Consider the following 23,094-nt stretch of genomic DNA (forward strand, 5'->3'; position numbering starts at 1 on the left):
TGCCCACCCCGTGGCGCTGCGGAGCTGCCCGGCCCCGGCCCCGTCCTCGCCCCGCTCCCTCCCTCCCTTCCTCCGCTGCGGCACCCCCGGGCGGCGGGGCCAGAGCCGGCCCGCCCCTCCGCCTCCCCTCCGCCGCCCCCGGCCCGCAGGGCCCCGGCACTCAGCCCCGAGGCGAGCCCGGCGCGGCTGCAGCCCCCCGGCAGCCCCGGGCCCGGCGGCGCAGCCATGCCGGCAGCCCGCGCCGGGCCCCGCCGGGCCGCCCTGCGCCCGCTGCATCGCGGCGCCCCGGCTGCAGCCAGCCGCGCTCCCCTGGGCACCCTGTCCGCCTCCTCCTCCTCTTCCTCCTCCTCCTCCACCTTCTCCTCCTCCTCCTCCTCCTCCTCCCACGGAGCCACCCTCGTCCTCCGCCCCCTCTCCCTGCCAGCCTCCTCCCCGCCCTTCCCCGCGCCCCACGCCGCTGCTGGAGCCGCGCGTCACTCGGGCTCCAGCCCCGCCGCAGACATGGCGACGCTGGCCGCCGTGCAGCCGCTCACGCTGGACAGAGGTAAGCGCGGCTCGGCGCGGCACGGCCCCGCGGCGGGCGGGAGGAGCGGGGCTGCCAGGCGGGCGAGAAAACTTTGTCCGCCGGCGGCGAGCGGCTGAGCGGCCACCGGCAGCGCCGGCAGCCCCCGGGCTGGGGCTCCGCGGCCGTGCCGCCGCCGCCTCCGCCCGGCTCGCCCCCGCCGCCTGGCCCCGAGCCCGGCCTGGCTGCTGCTGCGGGTGGCGGGGTGCTGCCTGCCTCGCGGAGCCCTGTCACCCCGCCGGCTGCTTCGAGTTGGTGTCGGCAGCCTCGCCGAGGGGGTGCCGGAGTCTGGAAGTTGGGTTTCAATTCGTCCTTCGCCCGCGGGATGGAAAAATTGGACCTCTCCCTCGCCGCGCGTTTGTGCCCCTGGCAAGGCTCAGCCGCTGGGTTTCTGTGGGTTGCCGGGGAGAATAACTTACCTGGTGCCTTGAGTTGTTTTGCTTCTTGGGCTCCGTGAGCTAAAGAGGTCAAACAGTTCCCAAAACAGCATTTTGAGTTGCTGATGTATTTTTCTTCCTGACTTGCATCGAGGAGCTCTGAGAGGCTCCCAGCATGTGAAGATGGATCTTCTACCCTTGAAGGTGTGATTTAGGCCAGTGTTGTTTGTTTTCTTTTTTTCTTGCCTTGTTTTTTTTTTTAACATGTTCTTTCTAGAGGGTTAAGATGTGCTTTCAAAGCAAGATAGAGAGCACCTTCTGTAAATCTTGGGCAAAAGGAGTCTGATGAGCACGGTTTCAAAATGATAAAGGTGATGTGGGCAGCTTTCCTGGAACTCAACTGAGAGCAGAACAGCCCACAGAATATCATAGAATCACAGAATATCCTGAGCTGGATGGGACCCACAAGGATCAACTAGTCCAACTTCTGGCTCCACACAGGACCACTCAAAAATCAGACCTTATGTCCAAGAGCATTGTCCAAACGCTTTTTGGACTCCAGTAGGCTCAGTGCTGTGACCACTTCCCTGGGGAGCCTGTCCTAGTGCCCAACAACCCTTTTGGTGAACAGCATTTTCCTAATATCCAAAGTACTCTAAATACACTTTGCTAGATGGCTTAAATTCAAACATCAGTAGAAAAGGAGAATCTAAAATTATTCTTACTGAAATAACAAAGTGCTAGCACGCACTTTAAATTAAACTGCTCAGAAATCCACTGTGTAATCTACAGTTTCACCCTAATACTGTTTTCAGTAAGCAGGACAAATCTATTTCCTGGCAAAGGGCTGAACAGATGGCAATCCATTAGCAAACCTGGCTTTTCTGAGGCAAGTATTACTATTTCAGAATTACACATTCCTCTTCATCACGAAAAAAACACTTTAAAAAATCCACAGTACACAAAAAATGCAAATTAGTCCCAATTTAAATATAATATATATCTGTTTGCTGTGTCCTGGATATGCCTAACCATTTGGCAGAGGTGCCAATGTTACGGTCTCCCTGGTCATCAGCCAGGGCTGACAGTAGTGTGAGGGAGATGCAACATCATGAAATGATAGAATGTGACATGCAAAAGGAAAATACAGGCAAGGAGAAATAGATTTAAATACTGCACCTGGCCTGAGAAGGCTGTTTCGTCAGTGAGGTGTGCTTCATCACCCGTAACAGGTTGCTGCTACGTCAAGCGGAGCGGGTGGGCTGACACTCCAGAAGCAACTCCAACCCTAGTGCTTCCAGATACTTCCTCTGTAGTCTTTCTCTCTCAGCCGCGGAAGAAGGAAAGTGCTATGTAGTGAGATTTTGCACATTTCTGTTGCTTTTATTAAAGCAGACACGGCTATGTTTACTGTCACTGTGCTTTGCGCAGCTCTGCTGTGATCTAGACATAGCCCAGGAGAGCCTTGTAGACTTGTAACCACTTTTCCATGTCCCACAGAGAGCGCAGCGCAGCGGAAAAATAAAGAGCATTCCATGAGCGGCAGCACTAATAACATTGCACTGCGGAGCCTTGAATGGCTGCTTGATCTCTGGTCAGGGAGTGTTTGTGTTTCCTCCTGCTAAGGGGCACAGAAATGGTAAAACACCATACGGATGCATACATCAGAAATCTAAGTTACGCTCTGACGTAGTCTGCTCCTGGACAAAACATGTACTGTGTTCCAGTATGACGATGGAGCTTTCCTAAAGCCTGACACAAACGGAATTCAAAATCTGTATGGTAAAATGAATTACCATTTAAAGGTGAAGGGCATGTTGTGTGTGAATGATTGAAAGCCAATTACATTCTGGAAGATTACTTCAGTCCAAAGCACAGGAATTAATTTCCTTAATTCCTGTCATCATGTGCCTTTCTACCTGCACAAATGTGTGCAAGTTCCATTAGGGCTTTTTAATATGTGGAACAAGTTCACAAAATAATGGAAATTTTAATCACTTACAATTTAATCTCCAAGGCTTTTGCCTGACCTTTGCGTGGTGCTCTGCTGGGAGGAGGGGAAGGAATCAGCAACTGCTGCAGGGTAGAAGCGTATAGCAGTGGAGCTACATGTGGGGGCTGCTGCGGGCACACGGGCCCAGTGGTTGAGAGCTTTGTGAGGGGGAAGAGCCTTCTGCCAGGCACCTTCTAACAGCCATGTAAGTCTCTTACTTAAAAAGAAAAAAAAAAAAAGAAAGAAAACGTGCACCTTCCTGTCTTTTCAGCACGTATTGGAAGCACCGCATCAGTAATCCCCAGTGCCCATCAGAGCACACTGGGGGAATATTTTAGGCCGATTCAGGGATGATGTTAGAAACTTTGAAAGCATTACTTGGTTCCATGTTGAGATGAACGGCTACAATGCTGTGTTTCATAAACGGACAAACAAAAAGAGTAAGGTTGGGATTTTTTTTTTCATTTTGTGTTCCAGGTTATGGATTTTAAATTATGCTCCCAGTTTAATTTGCCTCCATTTAAAAGAACAAAACAGGCAGTCCAAACCAAAAGGGAAATGCTTAACAATGCCCATACTATTATTTTTATTTTTATTTTTATTTTTATTTTTATTTTTATTTTTATTTTTATTTTTATTTTTATTTTTATTTTTATTTTTATTTTTATTTTTATTTTTATTTTTTTTAACTGCATACCACTTGTCGCACCTTGCGCCTCGCTGTTCTCTGTGTTGGGCCAGCAGCACTGCATGTGCCTCTCCTTACAATGCCCGTCGTGTTGCACAGCGATAAGAAGCTCCTCATCGGTGTGAAGCACGCAAAGGGTGCATTAGCACAGTCTGGTGGAAGCATTTTTTGCAAATGGCACTGTGCTCCCAGATACATGCCGGGAGGAGTAGGTTTCTGTGCTTCCCTCAGCACTCATTTTAGGAGCGGCCCTATGAAGGCATGCAGTTTGTAGCAGGCATTGTCCTGGTAAGGCTTAACAGATGTTCTCCATCTGAACTTTTTGGTTTTGCTAAAAGTCTGGCAAGTTTTTCATAAAGCTCGTTTTACATAAAATTTTACCCGCGCTCTTCCTTCCAAGATGAAAATCTGCTCGGACAGGAAACTGACCATTTATTTTCTTGGAGTTCTGTGAAACTTCAGTCCCTCTTCCTTTTCTCCATGGGAAGAGTAGCTTTAAAAGAGCACTTCTTGATTGTTCTTCTTGCTTTTGAAGATATTATACAATTAGCCTGTGCAAAGACCATCTCATGATCAAGAGCATGGAAATATCTTTTAATGTGAAGGGGGACTTCTTATTAATAATCCAGGTCCCGCTGCATTTTTCCTTATATAGCTACCACTCATGCCACTGATGGTTGCACTTCTTCATGTGATTAAGGATGAAAGAAGAAATTTGAATAGACTGAATATCCAGTGCTGATATTTTAATCCCTGTGAAGTTTCACAACAAGGTCATAGCTATTGGCTGTTGACAACCAAATTTCTCCTTCTTTCAAATATATCCTAGGCAACTGGAGAGACTTCTTGCTCTTGAGCTGTAACATAGCTAATCCCTATTGTCTTTTTAACAATTCAATCAGATATTTTTCTAGTGGAGTAGGTGTCCCATAACTTCCAGAAAATCCTTTATAAAACACTGTGTTTAGTGACAATGAATAAGAATTCAAACAGGCTTGGTATCACCATCAGCTGATAGCAGTGGTAGACATACTCTATGAAATGTGATGCTGAATGGTGTTTGACCATTAGTATGCATTGTTGCTTGCTGGAGTGCTCTTCCTTCCTTCTCTCATCTTGTCATTTCTCTTTTCATTTTCAAAGCCTACATAAATAGGGATTTTTCCCCATCGGTGCCCATTCATTTGTATGTAATAGAAATTGTTTTGAATAGAAGTTTCTGTATATTATCTTTGGAGAAAAAAATGCAGCATACTCATCAGGAAGAGAAAATCAGAGTCATAAAGTGTGAAATACACTCCTTGGCAGAGGTGCAACATAAGGCCAGATATCTTTTACGCTGTGGTTAAGCCCTTCAAAACAGTGTTAAGCGGTTATGCTGCTCCCTGCATGGCTTTCAACAAAGCGTTTCTATCTGTCATAGAGATTTCTTGTAGAGCTCTTCAGCCTAGCATGTTAAAGCAGAAAAATATTTCTGCAAGTGCCACACGCTTTAAGTCTAATATTACTCTATTTGGTATGCCAGATGATGACATATAAATAACCAAATTCATTCTTCCAAGGGAAAAAAAGGGGGCCTGTTATGTGTAGGACCAGAAACAATTGACAATTCTGGTGACAGATCAAAATGTATTTTTTTTTTCTTTTGTTTTACATCAGTGTGTCAACATTTATTTGATTTTTTTCCTAATGTATTTATATGAAGGGATGGTTTCAGGTAAGCAGACTGCACCAGCGATTGATGTTTTACATATAAGGATGTTTTCTGAAGATCCGAGCAGTTTAAGAGTTTTTTTTTAGCTAAGTATGCATTTCAGTTGTGTCTCCTGGAGCTCTGTAGCAAGAACAAGAGGAAGTCCCAACCCGAATGTCATCTTTGATTTCAGTCAGGGATGCAAAAATAGACAGTTTGAAAAGTTAAATGCTGACGTCCAACTTAAACACCTCTGGCAGTAGAAGCCTGAACTGGAAGAGGTGCCAGGGTTCGCTGTGGCAAGGGGGGCTCAGCCTCACGAGGTGGCTTGGGTTCAGCCGGCCGCGTGCTGAGGGACAAGGCTCTGTCCTCGGGTCTGAAACAGCTTGTGATGATGTGGCCATTGAAACTGAGCATGGTCTCAGGGGATGGAAACGAATCCAAGTTCATTGCATCATCTTCTGTGTGCACCAGGCACGGCGGGCCCTCCAGCACTGCCTTTCTTCAGAGAAATGCGCCTTCATGGCTGGCGCTACGTGGACACAGAAACGTCTTCCAAAAAGTAGTGGCGTTTTTAACGCTAGGCCACCTTTGTGGGGCATAGAGGGGGAATATCTTAAATTTCCAGCTGTGTTTACTTCTGAAAGATGTAACTGATCAGAAGCTGTGTTCAAAGTCAGGGGATTTTTGAGAGACACCTCTGTGAGAGCAGCTGTTCCTACCATTCCCTCTGGTCTGTCAGGCTGAAAAAAAAATTCTGAGATGGTGGTAGCAATGAAATAATCATTGTAATCTACCTGAATTTACCCTACATAGAACAAAGTGGTAAACACAACTAATGTGTGTACATTCGTCTGCTTGTTCTCCAGAAGGGGCTTGCTCCTGAAACTTGGTGAAGTGGATGGAGCCTGTGACAAACCCCTGGGCAGGTGCAGAATTCACCATTTGCAGCAGGTTGCAATATGAGAGTGTTAATGATCAGAAAGAACATGGGATGATATATATATTTTTTTCCTGTGTGTGTGTGTAGCAAATGTATGCTCTCTGTCTATAGATAATGTTGAAAAGGAAAGATTAGTTTTTGTAAATAATATCCCTATGCTGGTTTGTACACACTTCAGTTGCATGCTGATGTCCAAGAGACATTTGTGTAACTAATGAAAAAAGGATTAACCTCTTAATGTAATTGTAAGTAAACAATTTGCTTAATTCTATCCTGAAGCTCCAGTTGGACTCCCCTGATAATGTTATCACAGAGAAAAATTTAAAAAGTGACAAATTACTGAAGTTCTCAGCTTTGTGACGAGGATAATTTGTCCTTTTTGTTCCCCATTTCACAACACATATATTCACATCTCTCCTTAACATGGATGACAGTCATGCACATGCAAAAAAAGAAATACAAGCCTTTGGTGACTTGTGTCATTCTGATACAAAACGAGGTTCTTGTAGGTAAAGCTATAGAATTTAAAATATGAATTATGTAAAACTGTTGATTTTACTTACTCAGAAGCACAAATAATTAGAAGTTGAGGATTTAAGAGGAAACCAAGGAAAGGCAGATAGATAGCATTTTGAGAGCACTTAACTGTAAATTTGTAAATCTGCTTTCCATCATGCACAATTAATTTGTTTCACATGATATATTTTTGACATTAAAAAATAATACTAATGTGCTGGAAACCGCACATATGTATAAATCCAAGGATTTTCAAAGTTAATCTAAGTCAGTTTAATCTTCTTTTGTGATATTTGCTGGAGAGTTACCCTCTGAATGACAAACATTTAATGGTTGATTCTCTATTCAGATAAGATGATTTGATTCAGAAATGCACATTTGCATCCTAGCAGTTTTCTTTTAATAATGAGTATTTAAACCACAAGCTCAGGTCTCAGTTAAGTTAAATACAGAAGGAGATGTATGTATATATTTGAGAATGTGATTTTCTGAGGTCCAAAACAGAATGGTTAAATAAACCGTGAACTTCCCAAAACCAATTCCCCAAAGTCACGAGGAAATGCTTCTTATAATGAGTTATTACCTTAGTGCTACTTTACTAGTAATAGTTAAAATATATATATTAGAAAAGTTGATTTCCAGAAGGGATTGGAAAACTGTTACCATTTAAAAGATAGAACAATGAAGTATCCATGAATGCACAGAGCATCAAAGCATTGATTTTAATTGTTTCTGTGTAAACATGGGTAATCAAATAAGGAAGAATGTGGCCCAAAATAGACTCCCAATTTATTTCTTCTGAACCTAAATTACATTTTTACTGTTTCTTTTTAATGAGAGCCCAAGTTTAAGCACTAATCCTCCAATTTCACTAACTCTTTGATTTTCTTTTTCAACCATGTTTTCTGAAAAATAATAAATCTCCTAGACCGTAAGGTATCAGTCCCTCTGGAACCAGTTAAGTATTGGGGAAGAGTGTACTTGAAATAGCTTAGGTGGATCACTGTGGCCATCAGCAGCAGTTTTAACCCTCAGAAATTTGTTTAGCATCATTGCTTCACTTTTCAGTAGATTTGGCAGTAGTGTTTCTGTCAAATGCTATTTACTGAATCATCACAGGAATAAAAGGATAATGTATCTGTTCTTTGTTATACAGAGCCAGACCAGAGAAACTTTAAGAGGGCATGATGACTTTAAAATCCATGAGGCACTCTTTGGAAAAGAGGTGGTTTTACGTCTGGTCCCCTCTGTAGCCTGATAGACTTGTAATCCATTAGTGGAACTTATGCTTGTTTATACAGTGCCTTTTGCTTCCTAACAGTATGGCCATGTCAGAAGATGCCAGGTGTGCTCCTTGTATTTTAGGCAGATAACTTACCTTGTGAAATAAGGCTGCAACCTGAGATGAGTTCCAGTTCCCCCTGCTCCTGTTCTCAGCATTGTAGCACACATACAACACCAAGCAACGGCACAAAGGTGGCCGTGAGCTCTGTTTCTCACAGGCGTTTTCAGTTTCAAAGTTTTGTGTGTACCTTGCAGCAGCAATTCAGGAGTCAACAGCTTTCTTCTGAGGTCATAGCCATCTCAGAGCTGAAAGTTAGCAGCGAGCAGTTGTTGAGATCTATCAGCAGATATCTGTACCACCTAGTTGTACTGCCAAAGGATTTTATTTATACTGCCTTCTGCTGTTGTAGCTTTTCGCATACATGTCTTCAAAGAAAGTTGTTGTTTTTTTTTCCCCTTTTCTGAGAAATGACTAGGATGTAGCCAGCTACCAGAGGGATTCGATCTGCAAGAAGTAATATCCTTAAATCCACTAAAATTGAAGAGAGAATATTAACTTTCTTCTTGTTACCTGACCCTACAGGGAAAAAGTTGTGTTAGATGTGTGTCTGTAATGACTGCATCACATCCATTGTATTGCGCAAATGTCATCTTTTCTCTGTCATCTCAAATCACCTAAGAAAACACACCAAGCAACAGAAGATAAAATCATAATGCTCGACTTCCAGTGATGATTTGCATTGCTGCTAGGTACAACTGCCAGTAGCCCACAGCCATCTTTCTGGTAATAACAGAAAAAGATTTAAGGTTAAGATTAGCTGGCGAGGTAAGAACTGAGGAGAGGCAGCAGGAGACTGGTAATGACACATGAGCAGGGAGGAGAAGGGGGAGCAACTGCCTTGGCTCCAACGCGCAGTGCCTGTTGTGACAGAGAATTAGCATCCCTAGGTTAACCTTGCCTCCCTTTGCGAGACACCTCTTGGTGCCTTTTTCACCTCTTCCTGTCGGCTTCCCTGCCAAGAAAAATCTCTCAGCTGCAAACTAAAGACAGGCTGCAAGCATCCGTGTGGGTAACGCATGAGGTGGCCCATATGGCCAAAGCTTTTGTTTTGCAGTGCACATGTAGGACACGTAAACACATGCTTTTGCATAGGGAGGGGAGTGAAAGAGTGGAATTCAGCTAAGAGAAAAGTATATGGCAATTAGAAATAGTGTTGTTTTTCATCCTGTTTTTTTGTTGTTCGCACAAGCCTATTCATTGTAATTGTTTCTGTTTTCTGCTTCTCTAGGTTAGCCAAACATTTAATTCCTTCACTGATTGTAATGGTTTTCTCTGTATGCTTGCAGACTAAAACACAAAAGCAAGCATTCTATTAAGTTTCGATTAAGGACCCTTCCTTGGGGTATTTTAATGTAGCAGCCTTTTATTTTTTTTAATTTGGGATCAGAACCTGTAAAGCGTTTACATTTACAGTTTCAGCTAGGTGTCCAGCATACTTCTGCCTGCCGTTTTAAACAGCTCCACTCCAGCATGAGAGTGGTTCTGCTGAACTGTTCTTGCAAAACCAAGCTATGTGATCAGGAGACAGCTGAGGCTGGAGGAATTCTCGACATCTCTTTACAAGATACCAATGGCTACAGGAGAGAATATACAGTTTTCCTATTTCCACAGAGTTCAGCTTGCAAGAACTTATTTATTACAGCCAGGTCCTTACCCTACTGAATTTCACAATTTCTCAGGGGTTTATAGCTTAGCTTCAGAGGGCTCTTTTTTAGCCATTATTTCATAGTTTCAGGAAGCCAAGACGGAACGCTATTTTACACTTCTGGGTAGGCAAATAACTGTTTTAAATACTGTTACTTTTCTTTTTTATTTTAAAGAAATATGTACATATTATGCTTCCTGCAGGAAATGAGGATTTAATTATTTTACTTAATGAATTAATATGTACACATATATTTGAAATATATACAATATATATTTACTTGAATACATTTTTTTCAAAGTCTAACAAACCTTGTTCTTTTTGTGTCATATTCATAACTAACTGTCCCTACTCAGAAAAATCATCAGAATCATGTCTCATCTGTTCTATTCAGCAGTTAGTGGCTAGCTATAAATCATAGTTCTGATCACAAAGAGCAGGCATGATTGAACAATATAAAATTGAATCTATATGCAGAGAAAGAAAAAAAAAAAAAAGAAATTTTACCCTCCCTTCTCTTTTCTCCATAGCTAATGCAGGGGAAAAAATGTCATTCTTGTTTAAGTAATGTGTTAGGAAATATCAGTGTCTTCAGTTCTTCTCTATTCTTTGCATTTTCAGCTTTATTTTTTAACCCTCTCTCTTGAAGGATAATGTGGGAACTTGTTTTCATACTGCTGCTGTGTTGAATGTCTTCTATACAAAAGTAGTGGGTGCTGTCAAATGTAAAGGGCTGGTGTTATCTTTAATGTCTTGCTTACTCACAGATGGTAAAATCATGTGGTGAAAATCTTCATACTCACATTTATGCACCTCGTCACCTGCCTTGCTTTAGAAATTGTAATGAAACTAATGGTTTGGAAGAATAAAAATTACTTCACTGTTTTAAAATCGTTTGGTTTTAAGGTTAGTTTTATATCCCCATCTTTGAAAATTCTGAATTGTATTATTGCTCTTCAGGCCTAGAGCTAAGCCAGTGAAACCCATCATCTTGAAACAATCTTGAATTACCTGTTAATTCAATTTCTTCTGTTTCATGATTTATTATTATTCCTTTAAAAAGCAGTAGTGGGAATGTGACAGTACCAAGCCACTCTCTCAAAGCATCTAAAAATCTCAAACAGTTAGAGGAATGGCTTTGCCCTTATACAGCAATGAATAGGTTAAGAAGATTGACCAAGGTGAAGCAAATCCAGTTCTCCCAGGTGGCCTTCGTGGTAGGTTAAGGCTATGAAAAATGCCTAGCTGAAGAATGGAAATCACTAGATAAAACTTAGGAGTTTGAGAGTAGGGAAGATTACTTGGTCATTGTAGATATTGTGAGGTTCAGACAATATAAAGAGCATATTTTTTCATTTAAAGGAACCTTTTGAGTGCTCAATTTGAACAAGCTAAGGAGAGTTTTCAGGAGCAGCATGCCCGAAATGGCAGTGTTTAAGGCAGTATGCCTGCAACAGCAAAAGTGACTGAAATTGCTGAAGAGAACCTTAAGGGTCTTCTGTAGTGCTGAGGATGCTGGACGGAGAGATCTCCACACAGTTTCTGTCTGTATTTTGGATTAAAGGTGACTGTGCTTTCCCTACAAATAAACTCTGTCCTTTCTATAAGTTATTTAGCAAAACATTTCAGACCTTTACTGTCATATTCCGGTTCTCCTGCCAAAGCTGCTGGGAAGTCTCGTGGGCTTAGCACTGCCTTGGGGTGTGCAGCAGCTGGGTCACAGGCTTTACTTCTGGGAGACCAAGTGAAGCTGAGGATTTTGTGTGGCTGTGGTGTGTCCGAGAAGCTAGAGCCAGATAAAGCCTGAGTGTAGCACAAACATGCAGAAATAGATCAGTTTAAACCCAAACAGAGTCTGATGAGTGGCCACAAAAAATGAATGTGCTAGACTGGTGCTTGGACTTGATGATCTTAGAGGTCTTTTCCAACCTGAATGATTCTATGCTTCTGTGACCGAGGCAGTGGAGGAATGTATGTAGGAACCTTCAGGGAAATTGCACCATTGTCCCTGGGAGCAGTCACATCACGTCAGGCAAAATGAGACACACGCAAGTGTGCTCAATCTTATTTCATGGTTGATACATCAAGAAAAGAAATCAATAAAATCTTTGATTAAGACATTTTTAAAAGCCTTAACTAAAATGCATATTGGCCTGCCTGCTGACAGCACTGTTCTTATCAAATGTGGTGTTACCTGGACCACACGGAGGTAAATTTGCTTGAGTCATTCACAATGTATCTGGACAATAAGAGTGGGTTTCATCATACCATTTAATATGTAGGATGTAGGCATGTACATCTGAGTTAATCATCTATTCTCCCTTTGTAGTCAACAAAGAGAACAGACACTCCCAGAGCATGATTCATCTCATCTAAATTAGGCCAGATGAATTGTAGCCTGAAAGTGTCTGTTTTTCTTCATCAAAAGTAGCGACAGTCTAGGGTGAGAAGCTGAGCTGTAGATGTCTGCATCAGAAGTGTGGTGAGTTGAAACCCTCACCACGAGATGAATCATGAGGGCTCTGTTTGGTTGCTCTTTGTTACATTTATTTGTGCATTCATAGTGATGTTTAACCACAGGAGTATGAAGTGACACTGCAGTAAATCTCTAACTGCTACCCATGTCATCTAAACTTGAGTATGAATGCACTGATATTATTATTCTTGCTATAATTATTTTGAGCAGACCTCACAGATATACACGATCAAGTTCTGAATAGTATTGCTGTATCCTAACAGCTTGGCTTGTTGCTCCCTGCACATCAAGTCTGATTTACCGTGGTGAAGTACACCTTTACACTTACTGATTGCCATGAAATTCTGGGCAAGACAAACACAGCAACTCAAATTGGCAAAAAAGTCTGCTTTCTGCCTCAATTTTCCTGAACTCTCTAGGTTAGATGAAATGTATTAAGTTGTATTTCAGGAGAGCACTGTGCCGTTAGCAAGGAACCAAAGAGCTGAATGAAGGGACATGGGACACTCTGCTCTTTGATACCAGGGTGGGAATTGTTATGTTATGCAAAGCAGCAGCTGACAGCAGAGCTCTAGTAATTCAGAAAATTTTCAAAAGATACACACTGAAAATCTTCTACAGCTTGTGCTTTAACGAAGAAGTCACAGAGAGAGTCTGATATAATGCATTAGGGCTACTGGCTATGAATCATGAATGAACTTTGCTAATCACTATGGAATTCTAATTGCCTGACCGTTGATCACCTACTGTCATTTGATGGTATTTGAAGAAGTTTGCTAAGTAAGCATCCTGCATAGGCTTTGGAAGTGATGATAAAAAATTGACAGAATAACAGAATTCGGGAATATGTTTTCATGAGCTGTAAAGGAACAACTAAACCTTAACAAAAGTATTGGAGAAACAAAAGCTGACAATTATAAAGACCTGTTATGTCATGTAAATTCTTCACGCTCAGCCTAATTAAAGGTCTTTGGACACAATGGTATATAGCTTGTAAATTGCCAGGATTATTTTTTTGTAATGTCACAGTGAAGTTAGTGAATGTATCAGAGGTTTACTGAGTGTCCTTGCTATCAATTTGTGAGGTACCAAAGCATGGTGTTTATTCAGCACATTTACTTTTCTTAATAACTGGCATACTAAGTCATTGAAGTTCTCCACAATTAACATGAATGAGGCAGCAGAATGACCTTGAGAATGTGAGAAGTCTGTTTCCTCATGTCTTGTTAAAAAGCAAGTGATCACCATATTTTTGCTTCAGGAGCAACCCAACAATATGATTCTAGAATATTTACCAGAGTATAGAAATACTATGTTTCTGAGTAATTACTGTTTGAACCCAAGCTAGCATTACAGAGCATACTATTTTCTGCTTAATTGTCTCTTAAGTCAGAGGATAACATATTTATTTTAAGGACTGCATACTGACATTTGACTTGCTCACAGAGGAGGAGCACGACAGGAAGGATGAATGCTGGTAGATACACACCAGTTTCCATATTTTGCATTACAAAGCATGCAAGTACGTTCTTTTTGAAGAGTCACTCTGGTATTAGATGGGGAGCATTTAACAAGCTAAAATAATTTTCTGTGTTTTTTTCCTAGTAATGTGTAACGTATCTGACTAAATTAAGGTTGGACTAGATGATCTTAGAGGTCTTTTCCAACCTGAATGATTCTATGATTTTATGATTCGGTGAAATTGAAACAAACTTAGCCTGCACAAAATATACCAGCATGAAACCACACTCAACTTTCACAGAATGCTGGATCTCATCTGCCCAAAGCTAACAGTCCTGTGGAAGGACCACCGAGTGGAGACTAGCCAAGATTCTTTCTGTAATGCATGGATTTGTAATTATCAAGTCGTAAAAGCTGGATTGCAAAACATTGGAAATAACATTTACTTTTCAAAACATCCAGCTAATTAAACAGATCAGTCTACATTGTTTATTGCTTAGCTATGTGAACAAAATCAGCTAGTGAAAACAGCTTGTAATACCAGAACAAAAGCATGAAGAAAAAAGTGGTAGCTAGGCAGGAAGACCTTTTTATCAGTTGCGCTGTGATATATTTCTACGTCTACAGAATTCATTTAGTATTGCATGGAAATGTTCCTCTTATATCACAGTAGATATCTTGCTGGTTCTATGTTCTAGTGATACTTCTCTTTCATAATGTCTATATAGTAACCTCCTGCTTCTGTCCCACTAGCATTGCAGATGGAAATTCATTCAAATGAAAACAGAAAGAACACTTGGAATGAGATTTTTTTTTCTCTGAGAGCCATGCTTTTCTTTTGATGAGCGCACTTGATAAAATGTGTTCCACCCACAGCCCCCTGCCTTCTCTGTGTTTCACTGATAACGTGACCCACCACACTGAAACGTTATTATTTCCTGAAAGGCTGTAGGCAAGCATCACGATGAGAAGACAAAAAGGGAAGTGAATGTTAAGGAGAATGGGAAAGAAAGGAGTTTTGTGTACGTAGGAGGAAGTAAGAAGAAAGAGATAAAAAATAATAAAAAAGAGCATTGGATAATAAAAAGAGGGCAAATAAGTGCATAGTCCTTTCAAAGTGTACGCATCATAGAATGCAGAGGAATAATTCTACCCACATCATTACTCAAAATTCCTGATAATTTATGAGGGATGTAAATATGGGAAATGAGGATGGATCTCAGTGACATTACCATCAGCTTAATGTTAATATAATGGAGTTCATATTTTATAATGTAGTAGGCAAGAGATTATTTTCTGTTGTGTTTCAAAAATACCTTTGATTAAAGAAAGGACAAATCAGAAATGAAAAGCAAGAGTATTTTATTTACATAAAATTTAACTGGTTTTAACATAATTCCTGGAGTATTTCTTACACCCACACTTTTCATAAATTTGTGCTTTCCACAAGTATGTAAGAAAATGGTATTTATGAACAATTACTTGATGATAACTTTTGCAAGCAAAGCTGATTACATTTGTAATCAAAGGAGGGTTTGAGACAAGAAAAATATCCCAGCAGGTTTAAGTTCCTGTGCTTTGAGCAATTTCAATTTTTAAGTGTACCTTAAGCTTCTCGTTAGGGTTATTAAAGGAAGGAAATACAACCTATTTCCCATCACACCAAGGTCTCGGGGGTCTCAGATGACCCCTTATGGATGACATTGGCTACTAGCAGATAGTGTGCAGTGGAACAATGGGCAGATCAGCGAAGTAGGGCAGGTGGTGCTGAGGACCTCATGCCCACATCGTGTGTGTTGTATGGAGAGGTTATTTCAGACTGGCCGTGGCCTAGTGACGTGGACTGGATACCCACTAGCAGTTGAAGCACAGCTTGGAGTAAATGCATGGGTGCAGTCTTTGAGCATGGGTTTAGGTTTAGTTTCATCTGAAATTTCATGTACACTCGGTAGAGTGTGCATGAAAGACTGCTCTGCAATGTAAACTGAAGCCTGGTAAGGGGAAACTTCCTTCTTAAATAAACACTGCATGCTTTCTGCCATGTTTCCTCTCATATTTGGGTCTGTAAAAGAGCTTGGGAATTATTTGGGTGTTGGTGCTGTGGCATAACCTACCACACTAACCGGTTGCTTACCTCCTGTGTAAATCACCTTACTTGTAAATTCTTTGAGGCATCATCTTCTCTTTTCCTAACACCGATGCAGATGGATAATAATTATTGTGTTACAAAAGCAAATACGTTATTATAGTTTTATTCCCATTACAGCTCATCTACTGTTATCTCTTTTCTATTTCCAGAAAATTTCTCACGTCTTTTATGTCTAAGACATCTGGTCAGTATAGCTCAGCTACAAGCCAAGGATTGTAAGAACTCTCTCAATTAGCATAATCTCCCAGTCACAAACAGTAAAATCCTTGTCATCAGCTGGGAGAATTATACAAGGATGCATCTAGTCATTGTAGATGTTTTGGAGTGGTGTGGCAAGGGGGAGGGAGCTTATTTCTTTATAGCGCAGTTAACGCACAGAATTAAAATACTTCAATTATTCATTTATCATTTAGTACTATAAATTCATTTAATTGCTAGGATACAGACCTATTTTTAGTAGAGTAGTGCAGTTCACCAATAGTGGCTCTGGTAGCTATGCAAAATACACCAGAAGATGTGAGAGTGACCACACAGTCAAGGCAACAGCATCGCCAGGTTCAGCTATATCTGCAAAGGTACAGGATGAGCCTCAAGGCAGCATTAAATGGCACAGGAGGAGAAAACCGTCTATTAAGCTCTACCATTTTGAAGGCTGACTGGGATGTGTATTGCTCAGCTCACTCCTCCAAATGAGTCAATGTCTCTTTCTTTATAAGGCTAGCCTCTGTCAGACAGGCTAGTATTTCTTCTGCTCCTGTGTCCCCAGCCATAAAGGATTGTTGGGCATCTCATGGGCAGTTTTTTTTTTTTTTTTTTTTTTTTTTGTGTGTGTGGTTTTATTTTGATTTTTTTAAAGTATCTTAGTAATTAGTGTGTGAATTAGGAACTTGTGTTAAAGATGAAAAATGTTGTGAGTGAGGTTATGGGCTGGTTCAGCTGGACCAGAGTCCTGCTCACCACTCTGAATGGCTACTCACTTAAGCCCTCTGGACTGCTCTTCAGAAACACCTAGATTTTGCCCTTGATGATACACACAGGTTTAAGAAGGATTTAGGCCACCAAAAGCAGTATTCCTGCACTTCTGTTGGTAATATGGATTTTTACATGGCAAATCAGCAAACTTAGCATAGGTCTTTGGAGACTTAGATAAGAGCCTTACCCATATACTCTCATTTACTCTTCATTAGCAGGCTTCTCATTCTTCACTAGCAGACTCTTACTTGTCTCTAGAAGATTTTCTTTATCCATAATTTATGTTTAGATTTAAGAGAAGGGAAGATAAAATACTTTTCTTGCACATTGTTGTTAGTGTACTTTCAGCCTCATTCTTTCAGACTTCGTGAAATTAGACCCCAGTGTTTCAGTGCTGCTTTCTTGTATGCAGAAAAGTAAGAAATATTTAAGGTCTGCTGATGTGGATTAGCTGCTTTGAACTGTTAGCTTTGTTCCAGAAAAGTTTTGCAATTGAGGATGTAGCATTGTGTGTGCGTGTTTGTTGTACAAGTAAATGCACTGTTTGTCCGTACTTTGGGATTTGGATCTTGGTGCTGGTACCTATCTGAGGCTGGTATAACGCGAGATTAGTACAATAGTTATTGCTAAAGTGGATTTAAATTCACCATCACTGTGCCCTGGTTTAGTCACTTACTAGTTGCTGTTCCATTTACAACCTCTGTTTATACTGACTTGTACTCCTTTTCTTTTTCCACTCAGATGTTGCAAGAGCAATTGAGCTACTGGAGAAACTGCAAGAATCTGGAGAAGTACCGGTACACAAGCTACAGTCTCTAAAGAAGGTGCTGCAGAGTGAGTTTTGTACAGCTATCAGAGAGGTATGGAAGTGAGATTTTTAGTTATTTCTCAGAGTAACATTCCTATCATAAAAATAAAAGTCCACTTGCCTTTCAGTGCTGGGGAAGCAGGAGTACCTTATATATAAGACAATGGATCTGAGATGTGTCTGTAGCTGCCTGTACTGTGCAGGAAGCTGAAGTTACTGAAGAGCAGACACGGAACAGTTGCCAGTTGCGTCAGCATCAAGCCTGAGGCAATTAGCCTTGCTGAGGAGAAAGGGTGATTAACTAGTACTTTAGTATTCTGCTGATGCTGTTTCAGTGTCTACACTAACCTGTACAGCACATGGGGACAAGCCAAGTTGGGTCAGTGCAAGCTTAAATGCCTTTTCTTTGAACTCAGGTGTGAGATATAATCAGAGCATGGAAGCTAACTGGAGCTAACAGGAATCTTGCATTTGAAGTCAGTGGTCAGGTCCCAGTGGATTTTGCTCCACATGTCAGAAATATTTGTTAGATTGCTAAGAACTGTGATCATTACACTGCAAGGCATGGTCAGGGTCCTTCCTAAGCTCTGCCTAGCAGTAGATAAATGATGATTTCTTCAAGGCAAGATAAAGAAGAAGCACCTCCCTTCCTACACACATACTAGTAGTATCTTTAAAGCAGTTACATTATAAATACTTCTAAAAGAAGTTTCTTAGACAAAAAAAACTAAATTTCGTGTCACATTTCTTACCTACTAAACTGGATGTTTTTAGTCTGCCTGTCCGAAGCAGCTCTAAATGCCCTGATGAAGGCAATATTTTTTTTTTTCTTCCAGAAAATCTGTAAGAAATTGTGTTTCAGTTTGTCTATCTACTGCCTGGAACCAGTCCTCCCACACTGAATCAATGGGAAATCTAATGTTACCTCAGTGGCAGCAGGATTGAATTCCTGATAACTAGGCAACAGCAGCACATTGATTGAGTGGACTGCTGGGTGGCTGGAAGGAAGAAAGAGAAGAACAGACATCAGTTTAATAAGCAGAACGCAATCACGCTCTTTGTTTTATGGAATATATTCTTCAATGTGAGAAACAGAGAGAGGTTTCCACTAAAATGAATGGCTGTTTTCAAGGCTTTTTAATGCGAATAGTGTTCAAAGACAATAAATAATGTCACTATGTACCCTGAAAAGCTGATACTCTGACTAGTCCTTTCATTTAACTAACTAAATGCTTCCTTAATTGACCACAGAGCATTGAAAAGTTAGTTTTCTTCATATAGCAGAGTTTGGCACTACAATTGTTACAGGAATTTTCAATCTCTCATCATCAGTTAAATCTTACCAAATTTACATTCATCTCTGGAAAATATTTGTAACAGAAACAGACAAGAAGCTTTTTGGAATGGATACAGAGCCTAGGAGGTCGGAAAGTGGCTTAGACAAATGCACTGTCAGTTCAGCAAACTGAAAGTGAATTTTGACAAAACCATCTCAATGGCATGAAAGGTCTTTATAGAGTGTCCTGTAAAGACAATCTGCAAATGGCAGGCAATCTGATTGCTATTAGAGTCTTACTGGCCAGGTAATGGCTGATTTGATAAGCCTGCAGCTAGGTGTTATACAAGAGTTGAGTATGATGAATGAGCAGTTAGGTCATTGTTACCAACTTCATAAACAAAATAGTTTATTTCTTTTTAAATATTTAGCATATATTACATACATATAGACTATCTATCTAATATATCACTATTGGAGAACAAAATTCTACAAGAAAAAAATATTAAAGCCGGTCAGAATGACATATAAAAATATTTTCTTAGAGGAAAAAATTCAATATAAAATGTCCAGTAGCAAAACCTTTTATCCAAGGAGGGCAGAGGAATTAACATATATGTATTGGCAATACTTATGGTTGTACAAAATGTGACTCTTCTTTTCAGTTACTTACCTTTGGCAAAAGTTTATACTGTAGCTCTTTTTTTTCGCCAGATGAAAAGATGTTGGAAAATTCCAGCAAAATAATTTCTTCCATTTAAAAAATAATAGTTTAAAAGCATGGAGTGTTTTGGCCTTGTTGAATTGTTAGACATCTCCAAGCTCTGCAGCAAGGGCTTGCAGAATATTTGTCCTTTGCCTTGCAATTAATCAGGGATGTCCTTCTTGCATGTCCTTTGTGTGCACTGGAGTTCATGAGAGACTGGTAGCTATTTTATTGAGAAGTCTTCCCCAAGCATATTTGAGCCTGAGATAGCTGAGGATGGACAGAAATTCCCCTGCAAATGCTCCTTCCCATTGTTTATCTTCTCTTAGCCTGAGTGCAAGCTGTGAGAGTGTGGAGACTAGCTTTTTATTCCCTCTCTTACCCACCTACAAAAATAAAGGGAGAAGAGTTGTTGAGCATACAAGAGAAAGTATGACAGGAAGTAATGTGAAAAGTTGTGAGGAGCACGGAAGCCTTCCTGGTGAAAGCAGTGCAGTAGGCAGGGTGTCAGCAGTAGGTAGGAGTAATTGAAATGGAATGAGGAGCAGTGGCAGGCTGTGTATTAGTATGCAAATTCTGGAAGAGGCTGCTTATTAAATATATGCAGAGATTCAGATTTGCATTGTGGTGTGTACATTATATAATGCAAGGTCTGAGCCTAACTTTCTTTCATCAGAAAATCTAATAAAGCAGGTTAACGCAGATGCCTATAGTCCTATAAATTCCATAATGAGGGAGCTTAGGAAAATAAACATTTTCTTTTCCAGTCTAAGAAATTATGGAAACTTAACTATCCAGTGAGTTTGACTGTTAAAGGGTGTCCCAGAGAGACTTAATATTGTGCTGAGTGCAGATGAAATGATTGAAGATAAATTATAATCCACGCAATATTGATTGGCTGTGACTCGTCCCTCTGTAACTAGGAATTATTTAACTACAGAAGCAGTAGGTCACCTTTATGATCAATTAGCCTTTAAAAGTATGAGATACTTTATTAATGATATACATTCCAGTCTAATATGTGGGAATCTATTAAATAGCTCTAATGAATTGTATTTATGGGAACTTATTTGGTAAATCAACCCACAAATTCAAATCCCCAAACTGATATTCCACAGAAATAAAATATTTTTAAAGCGTCTGAGTGAATGAAATTTAAATAGAAGTACTTTGGCATTTTTCTAGGATACTATGTCAGGAAATGGTGATTAATGGTTCTCAATTAGCTAAATATAAGTACCAGCAGCTGAAATATTCTGTCTGGCACTAGGAAGGAATTCGTATTAGCTCTGAAAATAATGGAAATAACTGAAGTGTGTAATGGCCTTAGTATTTCCTTTTTTGTCTGAAGACCCCTAGCTGTACCACATAGTCCAGAAGACAAGGTAACCCAAATTTGGTCACAGGCAAATTGATTTTTTTTTAAAGTAATTGCATTTTAAAATTATTTGTTTCAAAAGCTCTCCAGCTTTATGAAAATTAATTAAGCTTCTATAGCCTTGTCACCCAGCAAAAGATGCATGAATCTCGTCCACTATACTATTAAGTCCTTTCTTCTATGTGTTTTTGCTATTTATTCAAAGTCGTTGCTGTGTTGTATTCTTCTGATTCCTGGGGGATTACTGAAAGAGATGAACTGCAAGGCACAAAGAGTGAATACATAACCGAAATACTAAGAAGGTATATTCATGTAGAACAACAACAACAAAACAACAACAGAAAAAAACAACCAACCAAAAAAAAACACAACAAAACAAACAAACAAACAAAAACTAGGCAACCTGAATAGATAAAGTGTCTTTAATTGTTGTAAGTCAGTGAAAAGGATGTTAGGCGAACTGTAAAATATGATGAACTTCTGGTATGGCAATAAACCATGAAGAGAGCTGTAGGCACAGAAGTTAGACTGAACAACGGAGCAAAACACACTAAATCATCAACAGAAAATATGGCATGCCTTAAGAGATTATGAGAATTTTATTTACTGTTAACACTTGGTAATCAGTACTGAAATGCCAGAAGAGTAATGATACAGGTTGATAAGCCCATGCGTCTCCTTATGAGCTGAAGTTTTCTTTCAGGTTGTTTCTGAAGTTTCTTTTTCTGTATGTTCAATAGTAGTGTAACGTTCAGGAGTATCCGGCTTTCCTGCTACCCATCCTTCTCTTCTCCATTTTCATTTCAAGATTAAATCAAATGTATTTCTCTGTGGATATTATTTAAAATAAATCTGACTGATATATCCCAATAGTGAAATATTTATCAATACCTAATATAATCTGTTCAGAAGGTCTTTATAAAATGCTGTGTGGTAGCCAGAAGCACAACAGTTGCCGTTATTTTACTCTGTTATCTTATGACTCCCACCAAAATATCAGGTCATTGCACATCAGCACTTCTGCAAGATTAGGTCAATGACAATCGTTTCTTAAAAGGAGGAACAGTCAAGACAAAATACTGTTGTGTGTTTTGTATGAAAACAGTCTGTGGAACAGCATGTTGTTTTTGAAGACAGTTTGGTTTATACTTTGGTAATTTAAACCTTTTATACTTACTATAAAATTATCTTAAGGATGGAGCATCCTAAAAATTTGGAGACCACTAGTGACTTCCAGGCAAAAACATGGCAGTGGCAGAACTCTAACCCATTTCTGAGGAGATCTGGATATTCCCCCCCACAATTACTTCTGAGATACATTTGATTACATTTTATGATATTAAAAACATAGCTTCACTATATGCTAGGTAATACAGTTCTGCAAGCCAAGTTGGCATGATTTTTTTTAATGATTTTCTTTAATTAATGATTGTCATTTTCATGCTTTAGCAATCTGAATGACTGGAATCCCACAATGTGTTACTATCTGGTCATTTTCTCAAGCTGTGTGTGCTTTTTGTAACTAACCCTGATACGCATTTTTTCAAGTATTAAAGAACCAGAAGAAGAGTGCTAGTTGGTGAAAGCTGAGTCTAGCAATACTGTCATAGAATCATTAGGGTTGGAAAAGATCTTCAAGATCACCTAGTCCAACCATCCGCCTGCCACCAGTATCACCCACTAAACCATGTCCCTAAGTACCACGTCCAACCTTTCCTTGAACAGCCCCAGGGACAGTGACTCCGCCACCTCCCTGGGCAACCCGTGGCAACACCTGACTACTCTTTCTGAGAAGAAATTTCTCCTAATTTCCAACCTAAACATCCTATGTTTATTACTTTACTATTTATGACACCCAGAAGCCTTGGCTGTTCACTTCAGGTAATCCAGCATGCTGGTTTACTCCATTTTAAAGGGCTGTACTAAATGTAACAGTAATGCTGTCAGCGGGACTCAGGCAAAACTTTTCATTCATGCTTTTATTAAAATTACCCATTTAGAATTTTAATGTAGAACTACAGGTGCCATTGAAAGTCTTTGTTTTGTTGTGTTTCAAGAATTCCGAGATTGGTTTATTCTATTTATAACACAATGCATTTCCTCTAC

The 23,094-nt window shown here is 40.2% G+C and overlaps 1 protein-coding gene across 2 annotated transcripts in view; it reads left to right on the top strand.

The window, feature by feature from the left end:
* Positions 1-225: 225 nt before the first annotated feature.
* Positions 226-23,094, top strand: part of LIN7A (lin-7 homolog A, crumbs cell polarity complex component) — a gene marked incomplete at its 5' end in the record, with an annotated part of 48,861 nt that continues 25,992 nt past the window's right edge. For both annotated transcript variants that reach the window (XM_084281389.1, XM_084281388.1), the window contains 2 exons: positions 226-544; positions 17,562-17,680. In XM_084281389.1, coding sequence (XP_084137515.1) covers positions 226-544; positions 17,562-17,680 — 438 coding nt within the window. The remainder of the gene's footprint in view (positions 545-17,561; positions 17,681-23,094) is intronic.

The sequence above is a fragment of the Netta rufina genome (assembly GCF_964035555.1).
Source record: "Netta rufina genome assembly, chromosome: 1".
In the NCBI taxonomy this organism is placed as follows: Eukaryota; Metazoa; Chordata; class Aves; order Anseriformes; family Anatidae; genus Netta; species Netta rufina.